This window comes from Cupressus sempervirens, chromosome 3 (genome assembly GCF_028749045.1).
Source record: "Cupressus sempervirens isolate cs-2001-9-10 chromosome 3, ASM2874904v1, whole genome shotgun sequence".
Taxonomy (NCBI): domain Eukaryota; kingdom Viridiplantae; phylum Streptophyta; class Pinopsida; order Cupressales; family Cupressaceae; genus Cupressus; species Cupressus sempervirens.
In genome coordinates this window covers 240,591,580-240,611,368 of record NC_143120.1, presented here as the reverse complement: position 1 = coordinate 240,611,368, position 19,789 = coordinate 240,591,580, and the positions used below count along the sequence as shown (strand labels likewise).

The 19,789-nt window shown below is 35.8% G+C and overlaps 1 protein-coding gene across 1 annotated transcript in view; it reads right to left on the bottom strand.

The window, feature by feature from the left end:
• Positions 1–19,789, bottom strand: part of AGD2 (Pyridoxal phosphate (PLP)-dependent transferases superfamily protein) — a 214,031-nt gene that overhangs the window by 93,977 nt on the left and 100,265 nt on the right. The window contains exons 6-7 of the mRNA XM_089819237.1: positions 17,108–17,212; positions 2,284–2,334 (exon numbers count right to left, since the gene is read on the bottom strand). Coding sequence (XP_089675363.1) covers positions 2,284–2,334; positions 17,108–17,212 — 156 coding nt within the window. The remainder of the gene's footprint in view (positions 1–2,283; positions 2,335–17,107; positions 17,213–19,789) is intronic.

Sequence of the window (19,789 nt, the reverse complement as noted above, 5' to 3'; positions counted from 1 at the left end):
CATGCATGCTCAAATACCACTGTAAGAACCCATCTCAAATTTGTCCTAATTTTTCAATTTAAAGAGTGCACATTTTATCAAACATTCATCATGCTAAGTCACAGTTCACTGGTTTTCATTTTCCAATGCTTGGTTTGGTATTCAATTACATGATTTCCTGAATGGTGCTTAAAAGGAAACCTTGCCACAACATCCGACATGCTCTTCCAATAATAATTATGCTGGAAAGTACATATATATGTCTGAAACTGATTACAAAATACGCAAAGACTTTATACAATACACTTTGCAGACAAAGATGTAACATAGACATAATGTCAAACACTTACTAGACTTTCATTTAGACACTAAAATATGAAACTGTGATAATTTTAGAGTTCCAGAACGTGCTCCAAGACCAAGCACTTACAAACCGAAATTATTAGAAATAAAGTACTGCAATTAACATCAATTCATGAAACCTCGAATGCAAACACAGTTCTGTAGTTTTGCAAAATATGATCACAATCTCCATTCAATGCAAGAAAACATCTAGACGTGTAAGTCTGGGAAATTATTGCAATGCCAAAGACCCTACGGTGTGACCAAGAGGCAGGGCAGCTAACCTAGGAGGCTCATCTGGCTGCAATGTCTGGAATGTTTTGTTAAACCCAAAATACTGACATGGAGCCTTAAATTTGACTCTTTTGCTGTCTCTATTTCTCTGCAACAAATCTGAATGAGAAACTAAAACAGGAACCTACAATTTCATTACCATTTAGCACAATCGTGGCCTCTGTATGAAGCCATAGCTAGCAGAAAGAATCGATGGATCTTTTACTGTCTCTAGTTGCAAAATCATCTGAAGCATTCTATTCTTCCAGGCATGAAACTCTAAGATGTTTCTCTCCAGTCTTCTCTCAATACTCACCGACGCATGGAATAGATTGATCTTGGCGTATTTTTCTTTATATATTTCTCATGAGGAAATCAATCCTGAATCTTCATCAATACACTTGACATAGCTTAAAAACCCATTTCCTTTTATTTCTTTGACTGTTGACTTAGGGAAAACATTTAATGAGCCACATAATAATAAATTCATTTAATGCACCTTATAATTTGACTTTATAATCATTATATATCCTTTTAGAATGAAGTTCTTAAATGCTCACTTTATAATATTAAGTCCCCTTCAATTATAAAGTCACATGAAGTCAATATAACATTTCCTTGAAACATTTAATTAATATTAAATTACACTTTAATAATAATCAAATGTCATAACTCCATTAATAACCATTATTTAATGATTTTGACTTCATCACTTACTAACCACTGCTCCCATGTCAAATCTGGATGCCTTGCTAAATATTGAAAGTGTCCATCTCCATCAACCCTTGATTTACTATAATTAGTAAATCCCTAAATACATTATCAAGTAAAGGTGCCAAGGGCCATCACTGCAACTGAAGCCAGCTCAGGTGCACAGCCAAATATAGACAATGTTAGATAAATAACTTACTATAAATAGCAAGTGCACCAAACTGAACCAAAAGAAGAACAATCATAAATGCCACTGTACTTTGGAAGGGAAAGAGCCTCTGCTTCTGTCAACTGGGACCTTCTAACCGACTTAACCTGCAATGGCCAATTATAGGCTAAACTAAACCACAAACCACAAGTTTTCCATAGGTACCCCACTTAATAGGTAGCTTTGGCTATCTTGCCACCTGTATTTTATCATTAGCTAGTTTAATTCAATTAATTGTAAACCTAACACGACATGCTCACACCTTACCAATTTTCAGATCTTGATGATAAAAAGTGGGAAGAAAGTTTCTGCACTCAATTTCATTGCTACTATTTTCCAAAACCAAATTACATGGGTGCTACTTAGTATGGTTTTATCTACAATACAACATGCAGATATGTCCATCCAAAAAGGGATGTGGAAGTACTACTAACACCATTAAACTACATCTTTAGAGAAAATGGAAATATAATTTGAGATATTCCTACATAGAGAAACATAATGAGGTGATACAAGTTTTACATTTATATGCAGACCGTGAATACAGACAATATACTGCAAACCAATTTTTTTGCTAGCCGAACATATAAATCTTAAGTGCATTATAAACTTCTCTATTCCACAAATCTAAGTTGACTTCAAAACATTTTGTCTGCCCTAGAATGGAACTGCTGAAGATTCATATTCATTTTGATAGTTTTCTAAATAATGTGTGCCATACAAAAGCCTGATGCAGACCCCAATTTCTTCAAAAGGTTCCAAGAATTTACCGGATAAGATGGATCTTGCACTGCAATTGTCACATCTGAGCCAAAAACAAGCTGCAATAAAGAAATATTTAAAAAGGTCACATTAAAATAGTAAGTACATCCAAACAAACAGCTATCAAACAAAGTGCCAAATATAATCTAAGCTACATGAACAAAAAAAATGTATTAATTCATTAAATCATAATCTTCAAAATAAAATAGCTAAGAAGTATTCCTACATAAGAACAGAAGCATAAAAAAGTACCATAATCTACAGAACAGATAACACAGAGCACAAAACCTAGAAAAACAAGAGTCAAACACAGAAAAGATTAGATTATATATGTTAGAATACAAATAAGAACCTCATTCATTTTAACTTAGTTGAGGGGAAGGAGTTTCTTACAAGTAAACAATGCCTCAACAAAATATGCAGATAAAGATTACCTTGCCATGCAGGAAAAGTAACCATGTTATATATGGTTATGGAAAGTATGTATGTGTGGGTGCACACACGTGTTTCATATTTGAACCAATGCCAAACTTGGATCTAAAAAGACCTTGTATTTCAGAATCTTGGATAATGAGGTCCAGAAAAATGGAGAGGTCAGAAGGTTTCAATAGATAACATCACCAGTAAACCTAATACAGAACCAATGCCCAGAGTCAATAGAAAGGCAAATTTAAATTGAACTCAGAGGGAACTGTGAAAGGGAATCCTGTTGACGCTGGGGCAAGTTATGTTTGGTGTCTATCTAGGAAACTGGGGAAAGCCACAAATAACAAGGCGAGATGCAAGCATTGGTCAGAGGTCTATGGTTATGCATTCAGAAGGGGATTAGAGAGGTTGACATAGAAAGAGAGTGACAAATTTGAAATTTGGGTTCATGCAATTTGTAAAAATCATATCCAGAACTGGAAACTCAAGCCGTGGATAACTAAGATCTGAAGAAGTTTAGATTTATTAGAGAATACAAGCATAACACACATATATATAGAGAACCAGATGGTGGATTTTCACACCAATCTCAAGATATCCATGGATGGATTGGAGATGCTTGACAATCCTTCACATTATTGGCCAGAGATCCAAGAACAAAATACTCTGCTCTGCCAAATACCAGAATTGGTTAAGATGTGATTTGGCCCAAGCCTTGGGTGGCAAGTGCTGTCAGGCTGGTATAGTGTGATATGACGGAGCAGCATGAGTCATGTGACTTTGTAGTCCTAGATAGTTGTTTTCTCATCCTTGTTGTACATCTAGATTGAGTTGAAGATTCTGTTGTGCAAAACGTGTGGGTCAGTAGTTGTGGTTGTTTGGTCCTCTCTACTCGTGCAGGATCTGGGCTCTATGCCAGATATTTTCAACTCCTCGGGATTTTGGAGAAATAATTCTTGATTTTTAATGATTGTTCAAGGATAAGTTGCACTGCTATCTTAGCTTCCTCAATTAGATGCTTAGCCAGTTTTCTTTTGTGGATGTGTCAATGGTGGTGCTGTGGTTGGATGGCTTTTCTGTTTGGAATTACGTGCAGATGTGTGGCCGAGCCTCCAGAGGACCAGTTGGCCTCTCTATTCAGCCTGCAGGATGCGGAGACTCCCTATCTTCATGAAAAGAAAAACAATGCACATCACATATGAATGAGTTACATAGCAAAAAAGGGTTTACTTAAAGTAAAAGAAGCCAACACTAGCTCCAATAGCCACCACTATACAAACCATCCCTAGTGCCATTAAAACAAAAGAAAAAGTCATCCAGCCACAGCAACACAGACTGAAAGCAAACCTGCTATATCAAACACATAGAATCAAGGAGGTTAAGTAGGCTCGGTCCACATTTTGAGAAGGCTAAGAGGCTAATTCATCCTCAAATAATCAATAAAAAATCACACATGTCTCTCTCTCTCAAAATGGCTAATAGGCTAATTCATCCTCAAATAATCAATAAAAAATCACACACGTCTCTCTCTCTCTCTCTCTCTCTCTCTCTCTCTCTCTCTCTCTCTCTCTCTCTCTCTCTATATATATATATATATATGTTATATGTCTATAAGCATAGTTTACATACTTGGTCTCATAGAGTACTTGGCAAGCCCAAAGTTTTGAGCTTGACAACGACTCGACAACTTATTTAAAGAAACACATTTTTTGTAAAACTCAATTAAAATTTTATTAAATTAAAAATTGACATCATGACATTCTAGAAAGAGAACATGTGAATTTAGACCAAAAACATGTGAAAAACGCATTTTAACCAATATCTTTCTTGTCCTTGATTTTTTACCCATGTTTTCCTCGCATCTATAAAAACACTAGTCTTGTACACACTCGTCCAGGAAACAAAATTAGAGAATACTCCCACAGAGAGAGAGAGAGAGAGAGATGGATTTTGTATTTCAAACGTGTACTTGTGATCAAGTTATCATCAATCATTTACCACTCTAAGAGACAATGTTTAAGTTCTCATTATTTTCGAATTAAGTGTTTATCGCCTTTATAGAAAGAACATAAGATACATGAGATCCAAGTACACGAGATAGATAACATAAGATAATATTATTAATGTCCACGAAAAACCAACATGGTTTATGGGACTGAGCATACAAACAGAAGAGCCGGCCAAAGCAGAAGCACCAAACGGTGACTGAGAAGAAACAAAAGCAAGTGACAAAACAAGAAAGAAGACAAGGTAAAGACTAAGAGTCCTTCCTTGCCACAAAGAAATCAGTAAAACATCAAACATCAAAAAAAATCAAAAAAACACTTTAAAAAGAAAACTATATTGTGATACATTGCAATATTTTATACATTACCAAGTTCGCACCCTCCTGCCTGGGTTTGGATCCAAGCTTGTGCAGGCACAAATTCACGCCCAGGTTCACGGCGGGTACAGGCAATGTCCAGATTTGGGATTGCAGGTCTGTCTGGTTCCATGTTGAAGAGTAAAACGGTTTTGATATGCATGCAAGGAGTTGGGAACATAGAAAGGCTTTTCTATTCTTTAGGTAGTGTGTGAATCAAAGGGTGAAATTTTCATTTGAAGCAAGAAGATAGTGATACGAAATGGGGAAGGAAGAAATTATTGCATCTGTATTCTTGTCTACATTGTTTTATCACTTCATGATAAAACAAGATAAAAAAATTGGTTGCCATACAACTACTTCATCAGTTAGCCGAAGGTTGTGGCCTCTAGAGGTATTTGCCTCAATCTGATCAGGTTGAAATCTGCTTTTTGTTGAGAAGGTTGGAGCCTTGGATGTACTGGGTTGTAGCCCACATTTGCAGTGATTAGTGATACCATGGTTTTTACCCAAAAGGGTTTCCACGAGATAAATTCCTGTTTCTTTGTTTTCTTTGTGTTCATTCAATTGCATTTACTTTTAATTATTTTTAATATTCATTCACCCCCTACCCCTCTCAACATTTCTTCAATTTTTCAATTGGCATCAGCGTTGGGTCTCTCTTTCAAAGGCTTAAAAGCTCGAGGGTAGGTCTATCTTTTGTTACCATGAGTGCTTGAGGTCTTGCATAATTTTCACCACCGATACTATTTTTTGTAAGTGGATGAACCTTTTGAGTGCCAATGAGATATTTTAACTGCATGTGCACATTAGTATTATGTTGTTCTTTCTTTCAGTTGAACTGTCTCTCCATCTTCCCTTTACCAAGATAGTGGCCAACCCAAGTGAATCTCCTAGTTCTGAAGGCTATGTCCAGGAAGGAATGAAGCTCTAGTCCACCCATAAAATAGTAGGATGCGTTGATCCATCTGTGTGCCCAAAGCTTATAATCGAAATTTTGAAAGTCTTCGCATGAAAGAAGATGAGAGCATTTTTGCCTGTTTTCTTCAAGTCGATAAAGTTGTAAATGCGTTGAAAGACTTGGGAGAAAACAGTGGTTCAAAAGATTCCTCGAATCTATTACTGTGAAATTTAATGCTAAAGTATATGTTGTTGAAGAAATCTCTAATTTGGATACTCTTACCATTGATAAGTTGCATAATATTTTAATTGCCTATGAGTTGAAGGCACCTCTAAAAGGGAGATGGCATTCAATGCTTTTAACACCAATAAGGAAAAAGAAAAGAAACAAGGTGAAAGTTCAGAAGAAGGCTCAAATAACGAAATTGTAGATCTTGTGAGGAAACTGAAAAACAATGTTAGCAAAAGATAAAGCAAGATCTCTCTAAAGTGTTTCAACTGTGGAAAACAAGGCCACTTTGTATCTAAATGCCCTTTTGAGAAAGAAGATGACAGTCAGGATGAAAGGAACGCAAAGGCTAGAAGAACAAGAAGATTCTCCAAACGTCATTGGGAAAGCTGATAAAACAAAAAGGGTTTTATTCTCTAAAAATGGCAGCGAAAATTCTTCTAGTAGGGAGGATAATCCTCAAAATAATGAGATTTTGTTCATGGCCATTGATGACTTGAATCTGGATCAGCATGTTAATTGTGGGGTTCCCAAGTTTGATGACTCTAATTTCACCATTCGGAGCTTAAGAATGATGACCTACATCAAGGCTCTTGGACTTGAGGTTTGGGAATGTGTCTCAGCTGAATATGATCCACCCCTTAATCCTCTGAATTCTTAAAAAAGGGTGACTAAAAATGCAAAGGCATTGAGTGATATCATAAGTTGTCTTGCAGATTCTCTACGCGACAAAGTTCTTCATCTCAAAACAGCCAAATAAATGTGGGAGCAATTACACAACACCTATGGTAAAGACCTTCAAGAGGATATGGCTCATTTAGCTATGGAGGATGCTCAGCTTGAAGATCAAGGCTTCTTTGAAGATGTGGTTATGAATGATGAAGTTGACTTAGAATTTGAATAAGTTGCAGTCCTGGCTGAAATTAAGAAGCTCAAGCAGAAAAATTGAAATCTTGTTCATTTGCTGCAAGTAGAGACAGAAGAAAAACTAAAGATTGCTATGGCTCTTAGTGAAGCTGAAAAACACTTGACTCAGCTAAAAATACAAAATGAGGAGGCCAAGATAATTCATGAGAATCTTGAGAATCAAGATTTAGCTGAAGAAAGGTAACATTGTGAAGCTAGAAGCTGAGATTGGTTTAGTCAGAAGCATTGGTAAATCTACTACCTTGTCCAGTTTGGAGTTCTCAAGTAGTAACAACATGCCCTTGGATGACATTCTTGTCTCTCAAAAATCAACTCTTGACAAGAAAGGTGTTGGATGGGAAGAAGGTAAAAGCTCTCTATCAAATAGAAAGGGTCAGCTGAATTCAAATAATGGTCAGCATGCTATCTCTCAACACATGCAAGCTGACAAGGTGAACAAACCTTTCCTTTATGGTCGTTGTTTTTCTTGTAATTACTTTGGGCACAAAGCTATGGGTTGCAAGACTGGTTATAGAAGGAAGTCCTACAAATTTGAAATTTAGGAGATTTAATCTGATATGCTACAGTCGTAACAAGTTTGGTCATAAGAATTATGATGCATGATCACTCACTAAAGCTGGAACTAAAGGCTTACCAAAGATTGTCAAGGTATGGAAGAAAAAGAACCAATAGGATTCACACAAAGCTCTAGTTGTTTTAATAGCTCTTCTAGCTAAGACTGAAAAAGATATATGGTATATTGATAGTGGTTGCTCTAGACACATGACAGGTCATTTAACTAAGTTCCAATCTATAAAACAAATGAAGAGTGGAAAAGTAAGGTTTGTTAGTAGTTCCTCTACTAGACTATTGGAGTTGTCGGTATAGGTAATCTCTTGTTGAATAATGGTCAAACTGTTGTAGAAAATTATCTCTGTGTAAATATCTGAAACATAATCTATTGAGTGTGAGTCAGCTATGTGAACAAGCATATGATCTTGGTTTTGTTTCAAACTCTTGCACTATAAAGAAAGGGAAAGATGTCATAGCAAATGCAACTAAGGCAGCTAACAATCTCTACATTATTGAGGGCTCTAAAGCTTAAACCTGTTGTCTTTGTCGCATGGATGATGCTTGGCTTTGGCACAAGCGCCTTGGGCACATTAACTTTGACAATATAGTCAAGATCAGCGGGAAGGAAGTTGTTAGAGACATGCCAAAGATAGAGAAGCCAGCTGATATTGTTTGCAATTGTTTGCAAGAATTGTCAAGAATATAAGCAAACTAGAGTTTCTTTCAAACCAAAAGAACATTTCAGCTCTAAGCCGTTTGAGCTACTACACACGGATCTTTGTGGACCAACTAGAATAGAAAGCCTTACAAGGTGAGAAACACTTTGTTGTTGATTGATGATTATACTCACATGACATGGGTTATATTTCTAAAGGAAAAGTCAAAAGCATTAGATAAATTCAAGGCGTTTAAAGCTCTAGTGGAGAATGAAATTTATTTAAAAATCAAATGTTTACCTTCTGATAATAGTGGAGAGTTCACTTCTAATGAGTTTATAGGCTTTTGTGAACTCCATGGTATTAAAAGACAGGTTTCAGCCCCAAAAACACCACAGCAAAATGGTGCCATGGAAAGAAAAAATAGAAGTCCAAGAAATGGCACATTGCTTAGTGAACAAAAGAAAGGTGAGTAATACCTCTAGGAGAGAAGTTGTTCCTATAGCTATGTATATTCAAATAGGACCTTGTTGAGATCCAAGCTCAATAAGACTACATATGAATTTTGGAAAGCTAAACCAGCAACAGTCAAGAACTTTAAAAATTTTGGTAGTCCATGTTATATTAGAAAAGATGAAGATTGATTCTAGAGCTGATGAGGGATCTTTCTTGTCTACTCCTCAAGGGTAAGGCATTTAAATGTTACAACAAAAGGTTACATACAAATGTTGAAAGTGTTAATTTTATAATTCATTAAGTCACTAACGTTTCTAGTGAGATGTGGATAGTCATAATGAAGAAAAAGCTCAGACCAGCACTATTGTACCTTCTTCATCTCAACTCAAACAAGCTGGAACAAGCAAAGATGGTGAAGATGCCAAAGAAAAGACTAAATCAGCAAGTCAAAGTCAAAGTTCTTCACATGATGAAGCTGAAACCTCACATGGGCATTCGAAGCATGATACTCAAGGTGAAATTGACGATTCCTCTTCTTTTAAAACTCCTTCTAAGTTTGTTCGAAAGAATCATCCCTTAGATCAAGTCATAGCTGAAAGGAAACCAAGGGCTACTAGGAAAAATGTGAATTACTTTGAAAAAGATGATTTTTCATTTTTGTCTTTGAATGAACCTAGATGTTATGAAGAAGCAGCCAAGGATGAGGATTAAATTACAGTCATGAAGGAGTTAGACCAGATCCACAAGAGCAATACTTGGGAGCTTGTGCCTAGCCCCAAGGGCAAGAACGTAATAGGGACAAAATGGGTGTTTCCTAACAAGGTGAATGAAGAAGGTAAAGTTGTTAGAAACAAAGCTTGTTTGGTTTGTAAAGATATTCACAAGTTTTGAGTGTTGTTTTTGATGAGACCTTTGCACCTGTAGCTAGAATAGAAGCTATTAGAATGTTTCTAGCTTTTGCATTCTTCAAAGGTTTTAAAGTGTTTCAAATGGATGTCGAATCTGGACTATGTATGCAAGCTCAAGAAGGCACTCTATGGTTTAAAAGAAGCTCCTAGAGCTTGATATGACAAGCTGGATAATTATCTACAGCAGCAAGGTTTCAAAAGGGGATATGTAGACAGCAACCTGTATGTTAAGGAGGAAGGTAACAATATTCTTATAGTTGTTGTTTATGCTGATGATCTGATTTTTGGTAGTAATAGTCTCAAAACGAACAAGGAGTTTTCTGATTGCATGAAAAAGTCAATTTGAAATGTCTATGATGGGGGAGTTGTCTTATTTTCTTGGGCTGCAAATTAGGCAAACAACTGATGGCATTTTTATTTCACAAGCAAAATATGTTAGAGGGTTGCTTAAAAGATTTAAAATGGAGGATTGCAAGTCAGTCAGCACTCCTACTGAAGCCGGATGCAAACTAAGGATGATGTGTCTCCCCTTGTTGATCAAACATTCTACAGGTCAATGCTAGGTAGTATACTGTTTGTTACAGCCACTAGACCTGATATTATGCAAGTCGTTGGTTACGTTGCAAGGTTTCAAGCATCTCCAATACAAACTCACGTTATTGTTGCTAAGAGGATCTTTAAATATTTAAAAGGAACTGTTGAATATGGTCTCCGGTTTCCTAAGAGCTCTGGTTTCTCTCTTACAGCCTATACAGATGCAGACTAGGGTGGCTCAGTGGATGACAAGAAGAGCACAAGTGGCTGTGTTTTCTTTCTAGGCGGTTGTTTGGTTTCATGACTCAGCAAGAAACAGTCTTGCACTTCCTTATCTACTGCTAAAGCGGAGTATATTGCAGCAGTTTCATGTTGCACTTAGGTAATTTGGATGCAGAACACCTTGATTGATTACAAGATTCAATTTGATAATCCCATCTGCATATATTGTGATAATATGAGTGCCATTGATATTTCCAAGAATCCTGTTATGCACTCCCACACCAAGCACATTCCTAGTAAGTATCACTATCTGAAAGAGCAAGTTGCTAACAACATGGTCAAGCTAAAATATGTTTGTTCAAAGGAACAAGTTGCTGACATTTTTATAAAACCATTATCCCGGAAGAGCTTTGAGTATCTTCGAAATAAGCTTCGTGTTCATCTGCCTAATTAAATGGCATATGTCCAGGGAGAGATTTTCATTGCTATATCTCATGGTCATTGATGTCAAAGGGGGAGTTATGTCATATGCTTGCAAGGGGAGTTGTATGTTCAGCTTTAGGACAACTAAGTTTCAGGAATATTGTAGGATCAATATGGGTTGCCATAAATGAAAAATAGGGGGAGATTGTTAGTATTTTTCATTTCAATCTTCTAGGCCGACTGACTTCTTTCCATGGGAAAATGGTAGTCCATGGGAAAATGGTCGTCCGCTTGTGTTTCCATAGGAAAATGAAGTCCACGGGAAAGTTGTCTATGGTAGAGTTAGTCAACGGAAAGTTGTCCACAGGAAAGTTTGTCCATAGGAAAGTTAGTCCATGGGAAAGTTAAGCCCACAAGAGAATGTTAGTCCACAGGATAGTGAGGTCCACAAGAGAATATTTAGTAAACCGGATTTCTTCACTACACTCTTTGTAACTGTCGACCCTGTGTGGGATTCTTGAATTTCTAACCGAAGGCTGCAAACTACTGCAGAATGTACTAGATTTTCTGGTTTTCTGAAGGTAACAAGTGTTCTTTTTGTGCGATGAAGCCGAACAAAGAACAATTTTTAGCATAATGTAATCATCATACTTCAACAATTACTTTCATGCAGGTAGCAATGAAAACATCATGGACAGGTTGTGTACCCATGTTAGACACACAATTTTGCTATACAAGCAGAGACTGGTGAACATAAAAAGGTTTTTCTATTCCTTAGGTAGTGTGTGAATCGGAGGGTTAGATTTTCATTTGAAACAAGAAGATAGTGATAGAAAATGGGGAAGGAAGAAATTGTTGCGTCTATGCTCTTGTTCAAAATGTTTTATCACTTCATGATAAAACAAGATTAAAAACTGGTTGTCATACAGTTGCTTCATCAGTTAGCTAGATGTTGAGGACTCTAGAGTTAGTTGCCTCAGTCTGATCAAGTTGAAGCCTTCTTTTTTTTGAGAATGTTGGAGCCTTAGATGTACTGGGTTGTAGCCCACATTTGCAGTGATTAGTGATACCATGGTTTTTACCCAAAAGGGTTTCCACAAGATAAATCCCTGTATCTTTGTTTTCTTTGTGTACATTCAGTTGCAATTACTTTTAAATTTTTGAAATACTGATTCACCTCCTCCCCCTCTCAACATTTCTTCAATTTTTCATCTCCAACATTTTGCCCTATTTGGGCATTTTGAACACTCTTTCATGCACTTCTCTATTTGTTAACACATGGAAATAAGTGCCACACTTATGTTTTCTTTTCAAGATTTTTTGTGCAGTTTATTGTGCCTTATTTTCTGCATGCATTGTCATATAAAGTGCCATGGAGCAGTTGCATAGCATCTTTTGTTTTGTCATCACACATTTGTTCAATGAGTGTCCCTCCATGACAACATCAAATCTTACTAATTCTATCCTAGGCATGGGTTCACTCGCTCAGTGACACAATTTCACTAGATTTATCATGCCTCTCACTTATCAGCATCATGAGGGCATTTCTATTGTCATACTAATACCTCATTAGTTTCGCTTTGGAGTGAGTTAAGCATTCAGTATTTCTCAATGTTACACTGACACGGGGGTGCAGCAATTGGGGTGGGGGGGGGGGGGGGGGAGGGGTTGCTTAGTATATATATATGACTGAAAATGCTAATTATGAAATGATACTTCAACATAACATACCAAATATAGTTAAATATAGAAAATTGAAATGTGATTCACAAACCATAAGTTCAAACTTGAAACTTGAAATTTCATAGCCATTACCAATGACTATTGAACTTAGTAAAATGCTAAAACTTTTAAACATAATGATAATGATAAATGAAAAATATAAACCACACATAGTACCCATGTAAGTCAACCATTAACTATCAATTTATCAAATGACAAAGATGAAAGATTCAAAATTCATTGTTCAAATATAAATAACAAAAATGGAAATAGGCCTCATGGAACGCTCACCAAATTAGTTTTCCCTCGCTAAAAGTAAAAAAGAACATGTCGGCCTCACCCTAGCCGCACCCCACGTGCACCCCCGCGTCCTCGTGTCCCAACCGGGTGCTCTGATCGTTGTGGTCGCGTGTTTTTGCGTCGTGGGGGTACTTGGGTGTAGGATGTACATGCACTAGGGACGTACGCGCACCCGGTGCGCTGGGTTTTTGAGCCTGGTCCACGCACTCGGGTAACACTGGTATTTGTTCATATATACTAGTCAGAGATGCTGGTTATATTTCGATGAGATGGAGCTTTTACCATATAGATATTCTTGCATTCCAATTTTGTGGAGACAACTTATCATTAATTGATCAATTCTTTAGACTATTGACACATGTATTTTCAACTTGTACACATTCATGTGTCATCTATATCTTCGACTGACAAATGTTTACACTTTGTTTGCCATCAGTTCATTGTTTGAGCAGTGTCATTGGGGGCATTAATGGAGATTCTTCTTTTCTTGAACCTGATAATCATCTTTCTTAGAGGAGGTCCTTCATTCAGCTCTATGAAAGTTATCATTCAACAGTTGTCTACAACTTCTTTATGCTTCAAGGATGTTATTGATGTTTATATTTTTTAGGGGACATTTCTTGAAAGCTTCTTAGTCCTTCCTTTGCATTTCATGCAATGTATCTCTCACTTTTAGAGACGAGCTTTCTCCCATGTGGTTTTCTCCTTTTTCTCTACTTTGAGAAGTTTTCATTGTACATGATTATTAAACCTAGTTGCCAAAACTCATTCGTGCATTTCATGCATAGAGTTTGTCTCCCTCAATTTCACCTGCAGCGGGGTGTGGGGATGTTAAGAGTATGCATATTTGTTGTATTAGGCATTTTCACATATGATGCATTAATTGCTTTTGCACATACTAAGAATATTCCTATGCATAATCAAGCACAAGCTGCCCTTGCTTAACTTTACTTAGCTGAGTCTAATTTAGGCAAGTTCAATCTAGTTGGACTCTTGTTTGCATGTCATGCAGCTCTGGTTTGCACATCTAGTTCATCTTTGCTATCTTTAGTTTGAGTTAGCTTTTGCATATTTTTTGAAATATTATCTTCTATAAAAACATTTCATCTTGAGAAATGTAGCAATAATTTATCGTTAACATCCCTATGGAAGATGTTCTTGTTTATTTTTGTGATCCGTGAGGTGCTTGTTTTGCAAATTTGAACATGACATCATTGTTCCATAGCTTCACCAAAGGGATCTTAGGGTATTTTTAGGTCCGTTGATGTCACCATAGGAAAAGGAAGGAAGGAAATGATACATTTAAAAAGTAAGCTCAAAAAAGAAAAGAAAAAAACACATGCTGAAGAAAAAAATGATGGATTGGAGTATGAATTGGAAGAAGAGGGTTTTAAGTCAAAGTTCTAAGCAACTTGAGCTTGCGTAAGAACAAGCAAAAACTCTTACTCCACCCTTGAGACAATCCACAAGACAACTAAACCTACCTAACAAGTATAGCCCACTAAGTTTCCATTGACTATTTATTTTCATGTGAGTGCCAATGATGAAATGAGATCTCTTATAGAAGCTATCTCTTCAAATGACTATGATTTGTAGAAGTAAGACCTGCAAGAGGAGAAGATGGCCTCGGACAAATATGACAACTAAGATCTTTCTAGTATTCTTGAGGAAATAAAGCTCGTGGGATTGTGAGTGTATTATAAGAAATACAAAACAAATGGTAAGTTAGCAAGGTAGAAAGTCAAACTAGGGTCTAAGAGATGCTTGTAGACAAAGGGAATTGATTTCTTATTGCTGAATTTCTTCAATTAGATTCCAATTTTCAATTACTACTCCTTGTAATTTTCAAGTAGAGAAAATGGATGTCACAATGATTTTTCTGCATATGGATCTTTAAGAGGAAATTTACATGTGATAGCCAGGCAAGTTCAAGGTAAAGGGGTAAAATTTTGGTTTGCAAGTTAAAATAGCCATTGTATAGTTTGAAATGATCTCCTAAAATGTGGTATCCAAAGTTCAATGATTTTGCATTGTAAGTTATGTTAGGAGCAAAAAATATCATTCTATTTACATTAAATACAATAATAATTAAATTCTAATTATTGTCTAGCATGTTGATTACAAGTTATTTGGTAACAATTAAAACTTTATTTTTTGGTGTGTTTGATATGAAAGATCAGCGGCAGCCAAAGTCAATCTAAGAATAACCGGTGAAACACAAGGACGCATAACCTCGCCAAAACCGGGCCGCACCCGAGACGGGGATGCACCTGAGACAAAGGGACATCGTCTCAATGTCTCAGTCAAGCAACTCGGAGCACTACCTCCGCCGGAGACAGCGAAACATCCCCACATCCCCTATGGGTGTGGGGGGACGTGACCGAGTCCCCTTTGGGTGTGGGAGGATAGTTGGACGTCTCCCACGACAACAACATGGGGCAAATTCTAAAATATGAAAAAAAGGCATTATTTTAATATTTTTTTGTTTCATTTGGTATTTTGATATGGGCTCTTGGAGACTTGTAGTTTTTGTTTGCATTATATACTTATTTTAATATCAAAGATTCATGGCACATGATACTTATTGTAATCATCTCTATGTCATGACTCATATGATCATTGATTAGATAGTAGATACTCATACTATTGATCTGATATATATTATAAATTTAAAATTATATAATTTGACACTCTTTCATTTGCTGATGTTCAATGTTCATTGTTTGATCATGAATCATGATGATCCAATTCAAAACTTCAACGCAATGTTCAATGTTTAAGTTTTTTACATCTTTATATCTTATATTGTAGTACATCTTTTCATAACTAGCATTTTAAGTACCATATGTATAGCATGTACACCCCTACTCCCCCCGCCACCCCCCACTACCATCCCCCTGCCTTCCCCAAATCAAGGCCCCTCTGTCTCCTTTGTCTCAGAAACTTGTCCCATCGTCCCCCCGTCCTGCAGGGCGGTGTAACTATGAGAATAACAAACAGCATCGGTCGAGTTCACAAAAAGCTTTGTCTTAGTCAAAGTAAAAATGCTGACAATATTTTGTAGTGGTTCCCTATGCAAATTTTTAACCCCATGAGCATTCCTTTACCAAAGGCACTAAGCTTTCACTAGACATGTGTACTAGATCAAATTATGATTTGAAAACATAAACCATACATTATGTTAGTATTATCGGTGGCCTCATATATGAAATGGTTTATGTTAAGTTGGATATTTATTTTATATCTGACCCTAGTAGAGAGCATTGGACTTGTGTTGGGAAGGTATACAGATAGTTTCTACAATATTCTAGTTATTGCTTACATTATCACTATTCTAATGGTGTGGGCAAGATATTGGACACAGAAGGCTTATTAATGGGAATTGAGCAAATGTCTTGGATAGACACACTTGTTCTTGCGTGCTCTCTATTTGTTGATATTTCTTAGTAGGTTCTGTCTTTTAATTATTAACAATAGCTGGCAACTGAAATCTCGCTCAGTCAAGTTCAGTATTAGGAAATCAGATTACAGCACAACATTAACATATATTTCATTCCTTACAGAGATTCCATTTGTTTGAGGGAAGCAGTTTTATGTGGTCTGCAATTAAGGGAACTACAACAACATTTCCTTCAATATTTTAAGGTTAAAGGCTCAGTCAAGGGCCAAGGCAATATTAACTAACAAGGGTAAGCTCAGTCAATCAAGTTTAGCTTTTATAAAGCAGATTACTTCCAAAACATCTTAATTATAGTATTTCAGTCAAGCGTGAAGTTTACAAAATGTCCATCATTTCATGATAATCCTGTGTGTTGGGCAGAGGAGATTTGATTCTGGATTGTAGATTTTGCAAAAATATATAGATCAGCTATCCCTAAACCATAGGATCTCGTTACTTGTTACCTAACACAAATAGTTTATACTTCACATATAGATGTGGAGTACCAATTGTATACGTCAAGCTTAGCTTACAATAAATTACATTAAATCTCACAGGTCCACCCTAACATAAAATTGTGTCCTTCTCAAATATCTCTCAAAGAAAAGCTCAATCCAATGATTTCCCTTTATACAGTTACTGCATGCCTCATTGTAATGTGTTGCTCTAAGTAAGAAACTTATTAACAAAGAGGAACATTTTATGCATCCTTTGCATCATGAAACGTATCCAACCAACAAAACAGTATGAAAACATGATGTCATCAATTTAAGTACCTGAAGGCGAGAAATGTCGCATTTTGCACCATCAGAAACAAAGATTTCAGAATCCTTTATGTTAAAATCTCCATAGAAGGTCTCTGCCAAAGCAACCCTGAGGGCCTGTATAAAACAAGAATGATGAGAATCAATGTTGATATGTCTGAATAGTTAGTTAAATAGTTTTTATGTGCATAAGAAGGTAACATCAGTAACAACAAAGACAAGAAGAACGGACTGAACAGAACACTCTAGAAATGAAGGAGAAATCCAATCAATAATGGTAAAGAAAACACATGGAAAATATATTACGATAATAAGTAACTACAAAGAGCAAAAAAAATGTTATGAGTCACATTAAAACTACTGCCAAAGACGTCACTTGTATTAGGATTCAGGACAGCTCTAGATTCATAGACATCATTCAGGAATTTATTTAGAAATAGCAAGAAACTTGAATCAGATCTACATTGAAATTGTGGATGTTATAGACAGATCACTACCATGTTGTTAACACGTCACCTTGACATAGCTTGATACAAATGCTTTCTGAGATTCTCTATCCCCAGTTTCTACAAAACAAAGTGTTTTTGTCTTCTGCCCCATTGGTATCTTCATTCATTTAAGCTATTCTGGCTCATACTCCATGATCCTTCTCCAAGATAATGGCTTAACTGTACCTGTCGTTATTCCAAGACTATATGCACAACAGTTGTCCGTTGTGCTCGAGCCTCAGTTATTCAAAAAGTCATGTTCATTTGTTATTTTCTGCATTTGTGAACATTTATTTTTCCATTATGATTCGTAGGTGTGTGTGTGTATATTTAATATATATACAATAAATCAGAAAAATGTATATAATGGTAAAACTGAATAATTTAGCAGTATGAAACTATCGTGTTCATTTGTTATTTTCTGTATTCGTGAACATTTATTTTCCATTATGATTCATAGGTGTGTGTGTGTGTATATTTAATATTTACAATAAATCAGAAAAATATATATAATGGTAAAACTGAATAATTTTGTAGTATGAAACTATGATGCTTGATTATTGATCAATGCCAACTGTCAAAGACAAACATTGTGTTTAAAAATTTAAATACTTGATCACTGGTCTATGTTCACAATTCTAAAGAAATTCATCACACAGAATTTACTGAATTACGAAATAAATATAGCTCATTAAAGTTTGAGACATGATTCAATATTCATGAATCATGAAAGTGTTTATCAATCATAAAATTATTTATCAAAAAAATACAGATCAATAGGGTCTTGAACAGCTGCAAGTGGTAAATCATCATCTGCATTCGAAACCAAACCGGTTCCACTGGCAATAGAGGGTTCTGTGGCAGCCTCGTCATCATCCATATAAAGAAAAGTGGCTCTAATAAGATCCTGGATGATCATATCCAAGTCAGCAGACGCAGGTGCTACATGTCAAAGCTTCTTTGGCCCCTTCTTGTATTTTGGATTCTTACATGCTAGGAGGTGCAAGTTGTTCTGACCATACATGAAGTCTTCTTTTTTTGAACCCAACTGCTTACACTTCACTGAGTGGATAAAGCAGTATGTAGTGGTAGAAGAGCTTACAACCTAGAGAGTGTTAAGAGGTATAGATCAGATTATAGATAGAGGAATATATAAATCATCATCTAGAGACATGTCTCTATGTGAATCTAATTCTAATTCACAAAGAGACATGTCCCTACTCTCGTAGTGCCATTTTCTGACAGTTTAATGAATCACATTAATCGGGTAAGATGCCGATAAAGATAATGAGACAGTTTTGAATATACATGATGTGCGATCAGTATATATGTGCAATCAGAACAATCAGAATTTTAAAATGTATGACACAGTACTTACGATGATCAAACATATATATGTTCGAACAAAGAATCATGTTCGAAAATATATTTATTTGATCATATACAATCAATTTCAATCATTGAGCATATCCAGATCGATATTGAAAATCTCATCATCTACTATATTTTTATAATTAATATTTATGGATCATAAGGAACACAAATTTATCCCCACACACACACAAATGTATATTTATCTCCAATAAACATCAATTATAGTACTCAAAGTAACAAGAATAACTGAAATTTGTCCAATTTAGGCTATTCGACAATTCGACTTGACCCTCCTGATTTTTTCATAACTCATTGAATTGCCTGAGCGATTTTTGAGGCATAAATCGCCTGAAACACCAATTTAGGCGATTTCTGCCTAAATTGTCGAGTTATGTACCTTGTGACTCGGCAAAAAAAAAAAAACAAAGATCAATTTTTTTTGTTGGTTTCTTTATTTGGTTGCATCTCAATTATGAGTTATAATTATCTAAATTTTTTATTGTTTGATTAGCAAATATTGATGTTTTCGAAACACATCAGATATATAGCTACAAATAACTTTGAGAATACCTTCCTTGATAGAACATACCATGAACTCCAATATTCTAAGAAGATTAATTAAATCCTCCTTAACCTCTTTCAATCATGTGCAACATTTAAAACTTTTCATTAGATCAAATATATGATATATCACATTATCAAAGGAAAAAACATTACATTCACTAATTTTCAATGAATTCTTGCTCTACGGCTTGCCATTTCTCCTCAAATACAAAGCCACTTAATATGAGATCAAAACCAATGGAAAGATAATTCAATTCAATAACAAAAT